General features: G+C 36.3%; 1 protein-coding gene across 1 annotated transcript in view; it reads left to right on the forward strand.

Moving 5' to 3' along the window:
* Nucleotides 1–1773: 1773 nt before the first annotated feature.
* The window catches only part of fam98b (family with sequence similarity 98 member B), an 8931-nt gene continuing 6005 nt past the window's right edge, over nt 1774–4699 (forward strand). The window contains exons 1-6 of the mRNA XM_053633638.1: nt 1774–1936; nt 2435–2577; nt 2773–2886; nt 2977–3155; nt 3380–3460; nt 4466–4582. Of these exons, the coding sequence (XP_053489613.1) occupies nt 1899–1936; nt 2435–2577; nt 2773–2886; nt 2977–3155; nt 3380–3460; nt 4466–4582 (672 nt within the window). The 5' untranslated portion in view covers nt 1774–1898. The remainder of the gene's footprint in view (nt 1937–2434; nt 2578–2772; nt 2887–2976; nt 3156–3379; nt 3461–4465; nt 4583–4699) is intronic.

Raw genomic sequence — 4699 nt, forward strand, 5'->3', positions numbered from 1 at the left:
TATGTGTGTGTGCAGTATATCAGTATCAGTATTCAGTATATTTTGCCCTGTGTACCTGCTAAGAAGTTGTTTGGTGTAGGACTGAATTTCACAAATGGGAAACAGAGGTAGGTATAGGCCAACTATGTTAATAAGGACTAAATTGTTTATTGAATAAAAATTATGTCTTAGAGTGGTTATAAAATGTAAGTGTACTATGAAGTCACTGATAATAAGCATACTGATATTTAAAATAACTTGGTGTACACTGAAAATACACAGATAATGTTCACATCCAACATCAGAATGGGGTAAAATATGTGATTGCAGTGACTTTAACTGTGGCATGGTGGTTGGTGCTAGGTGGGCTGGTTTGAGTATTTCAGAAACTGCTGATCTCCTGGAATTCTCTTGCACAGCAGTCTCTAGACTTTACTCAGAAGGGTGCAAAAAAACATTCATTGAGCTGCAGTTCTGCAAGCTGAAGCACCTTGTTGATGAGAGATGTCAGAGGAGAATTGTCAGATTAGTTCAACTCTTTACAACTGTGGTGAGCAGAAAAGCATCTCAGAATGCACAACAAATCTTGTTCTCGAATAGGTTACAACAGAAAACCACAGGCGTCAAGTAAGAACAGAAATCTGAGGTTACAACTGACACAGCAAACTGGAAAGTTGAAGATTGGAAAAAGACCAGGCAGTGGCCTTCTGCTATTGTATCCCATCTGCCTTAATGCATGTTGTGTTGTGATTTCTGAGATGCTTTTCTGCTCAACACAGTTGTAAAGTGTGCTTATTAACAACCATAGCCTTCCTCTCAGCTCGAATCAGTCTGGCCATTCAGCAAGATGTTTCCACTGGCACTCCCTGTACATTACTTTAAAATTAATTATTAAATAATTCAGTAATTCATCATTTAATGACCTTTATGATTTTATGTTTCTGGGAGACATTATATAAATGTAATAATATTTCTCACATGAATAGAGTCGCTCATATTGCCTTCTATAGCCTATGAGTAAAATTCAATTTGCTGAGTTTTGAAATTTCCACATTGTCTAAACGTTCTTGCCATTAATAAAACAAAATACATAATACATTTCTGAAATCCTTAAACTGTTGATTATCTACACGTGAGGGAAAACATTTCTATCATATTCTAAAGAAGCATGGCTTTTAACTAACTTTATGCTTATGTATGTCATAAATATGTAGACTGTATGAGTCATGACAATTTTATAACCTTGGGGGATTGAGAGGGGGGGGGGTCAAACTATCTAAAACATATTTTAGTTTTCCTACTTCAAGATTTTTGGTGTATGCTTTGTGTTTATTGCTTACCACATCCCGTTTATGAAGTTACATGGATTAAGTCATATTATTTCTACCAAGCAGTTCTTGGTAGCACAAGACTTTCACTTATTGGGCGAGATAAATGTCGCCAAGTTAAACGGTCCCAATTTACCTGATACAATATTCTTTAAAATATAATACATTATATTATTTCTACGTGCTGGCATGAGCGCTCGCTCTCTCTCTCTCTCTCTCTGTCTCTCACTCACTCACTCACTCAACCCACCACACAAGATACATTTTGTGTCATACTGTGTGACGTTCAGATTTGGAGAGCTTGAAATAACTTGCTTCAGCTTGATAGATAAATGTCAGAGTTAATAATAATAATAATAATAATAATAATAATAATAATAATAATAATAATAATAATAAAGAATAAAATAGTGATATTAAATTGTATAAAGCTCAATGTAACTAGCGGGGTACGGAACTGTCGAACCTGGATCTTGTTGCATTACGGAAGTATTATTGATGCACACATGTGCTGCGCGCTTGAATCTAAACTGCGCACTCTCCCACTCTTTATGGTTGTTTAAGTTTATTATTTGGTTTTGATTTTGTGCAATGGAATGCGACATACTTGATGGACTTGATCAAGTCGGGTAAGTAAAATAAATACATCTACATACCTTTAATTTAGAGTAGCTGGAACGGTAGCTAAGCACCGTTAGCTAGGAACGTTAACCTGTGCTGTGCGAGGAGCTCATGAGCAGGGAAAATGGGCAATAATGATCATCAAAAAATAAATTAATAAAATAAAATAACAGGTGTTAATGCCTTTTAAGACCATCAAAATATTGTTTAAAGAGTTAGAATGTGGAGTCGGGAAATAAAAATCCTATTAGAAACACGCCTAGTGATTACTACTTAGGCTTAGAAGTCCAAAAAAAAACCCTTTAAGGACAATACCTGATAGTGATGTTGGCTTTACATGACAGATCCCTGGGGAATGCACACTGGGAACCGTCATCTGTCTTACATAAAACATTGCTGAGGGAAATTTGTTTTTTGATGACTGAAACAGCATTGTCTTTTTCACTATTTGAGTCTTAATTATTATTGTTGTTGTTGAGTTTTAGACCATACTGTTTATTTCACAGCTACAGTGGTTCCCTTGATGAAAAGACACTTTCAGCAGCATGTGAGCAAGGGTTTAACTCTCAGGAGTTTGCACATGTGTGTACATGGTTATCATCAAAACTTCAACACTGTGATACCAAGGATCAGAAATCAGAAATACCAGGTTTGTTTGTTTTTGGGTTTTTTTTTTTTTTTACATTGTGGGTTATTTAGGCTTTTGGCTAAACTGTTTGTTATATAATGCTTTTAGTACATTTAGGCATTTAGTACAGTAAGGTATAGTCCATAGCACTTGTCTTTTGCTTTTGTTCTAACTTTATAACCTTAAGGCCTATCTATCCATGATGTGTTTTTACAGATGATCCTGAAAAGGCAAAACGTGAATTAAGCAAACTGTTGAAAGAGCTGTTTTGTCCATACAAGGGGCTTGATGGGGAACTGAAGACCAAAAAGGAGCATCTGAAAATCCTTTGTAAGTTTCATCAGTCGTATGTCACTGTAAGACCGTGATTTTTAAATCGAAATGAGTTACAGTTGTGACTGAACAGTGTTGTTTTTGCAGTGTTTTTAGTATCAGAACTTCAGGCCATGCAGATTATAACAAGCAAAACAGTTAAAGACACAAAGATTGAGAAAAAGATCTCGCCTCTTCAAGACCTCCAAGCAATTTGCAAAGTGCTGAAACTCCCAGAGCCAGACCAACAGCAAACAACAGACTTGTTTTCTTCTATAGAAAATGGGGTAATTTTACTGCAAATGTCTCACATTGAAAGAATAATGTACTTTTGTCTCATGAAATATTACACAGTGTCTCAATGTTTTTAAATCCATTAAATCAACTTCAAAATGTACACAGAGCTGGCAACATCTATGTTTTGGTTGTGAAAACTTGCATTTTGCAGTTGTAATCTTTTTTTTTTTTTGGTTTGTTAAATGTTGATGACTTGCCTTAATTGTTGATTCAGGTAAAGGTTTTGCTGAAGAAAGTTCCAGAGAAGCACATTGGAAAGCCAGTGTTAAAGGAGTCCCTTAATAGTGAGCAGTGGGTAAGTATTTCACACCGAACTTTAGTATCACAGAAATGTATGTGGTCTGTGTGAATGACTTGCATGCTACAACAAGCAGATCAATTCAGAATAATACAGCAGTGAGACGTATATTCAGTCCGTACAGGATTTTGCAGAGTGTTTTTGTGATTGTTGTGGCTGGAAATGCTTGATTTTTTTGCAGTAAATTAATTGAATTGGTGAAATTGCAGTTGTGCTAAATTGTTTTGCACGGCCTTTCACAGTGATGTTTGTTGGTAAATGAGACCTTATAGCTGTACTCATGTTCGACGCACATGAATCGAAGAAGGCTTTGATTCAATGCATGCTGTGATGACGATGTTATATGACGTGTCTTGGCCAAAATCTGCGGTAATTTTGGAAAAATTGTAAGTTTCTCAGAATATTGCAGAGTTTGCTTGATTTTGCGTTAATTTCTGCAATCACAAAACCGTGAAATGCCGGACGGACTGTATTTTTCAAGATGCACATTGTGTTGTCTCTGAGAGAATGTAGATGTGCGTGAATAGTGGATATTTTGCAGAATCATAATGGTGTAACTTGGAGATGTGCATTGAGACTAAGATCCTGTGGAACCCCACAAAAAAGTTACATTAGCAGGTGGTCAGATATTAAGCTTGAAGGAGCAAGAAAGATGATATTTATTAACATGGGAGTATATTGAACACGGCAAATAGCTTGTAAGAGGCTACATGAGGCGTTTACCATATTCATGCATCTTTAGTAAATGCTTAACCTGCTTAGCATGGCTCTTGTTTAAATGACTAATTTGTATATTGTTTGGAGATAGAGCCAACTAAATTCATTAGAAAGTGATGTCAGCAGATGTAAGTAAAACTAATAAACTGCAGGAACTGGCAAGATTATTCAGATCTTTTTCAACAACAGGAGTGAGTGGGTTTCAGTCATTTGAACATGTCTAATGTAAGTGGTTACACTTCATGGATTGTTATTTCTAATAATTGACTTGTTTTGTATCCTCAGAGACAGCTGGAGAAGATAAATGGTGTTCTTTTGGCAGACTACGAGTGTCGTCGGCGCATGCTGATCAAGCGGTTGGATGTGACTGTGCAGTCTTTCAGCTGGTCAGACAGAGCCAAGGCACGTTAGGCTGCAGCTTTCTGCCATTCTGTGTCATGTTTCTGTGTGTCATGATTTGGTGTTTTAGCTTTACTCACTCATGTAGTACAAAATTGTTAAAGTTTTCCCTTAAGTATG

This window comes from Ictalurus furcatus, chromosome 9, assembly GCF_023375685.1.
Source record: "Ictalurus furcatus strain D&B chromosome 9, Billie_1.0, whole genome shotgun sequence".
In the NCBI taxonomy this organism is placed as follows: Eukaryota; Metazoa; Chordata; class Actinopteri; order Siluriformes; family Ictaluridae; genus Ictalurus; species Ictalurus furcatus.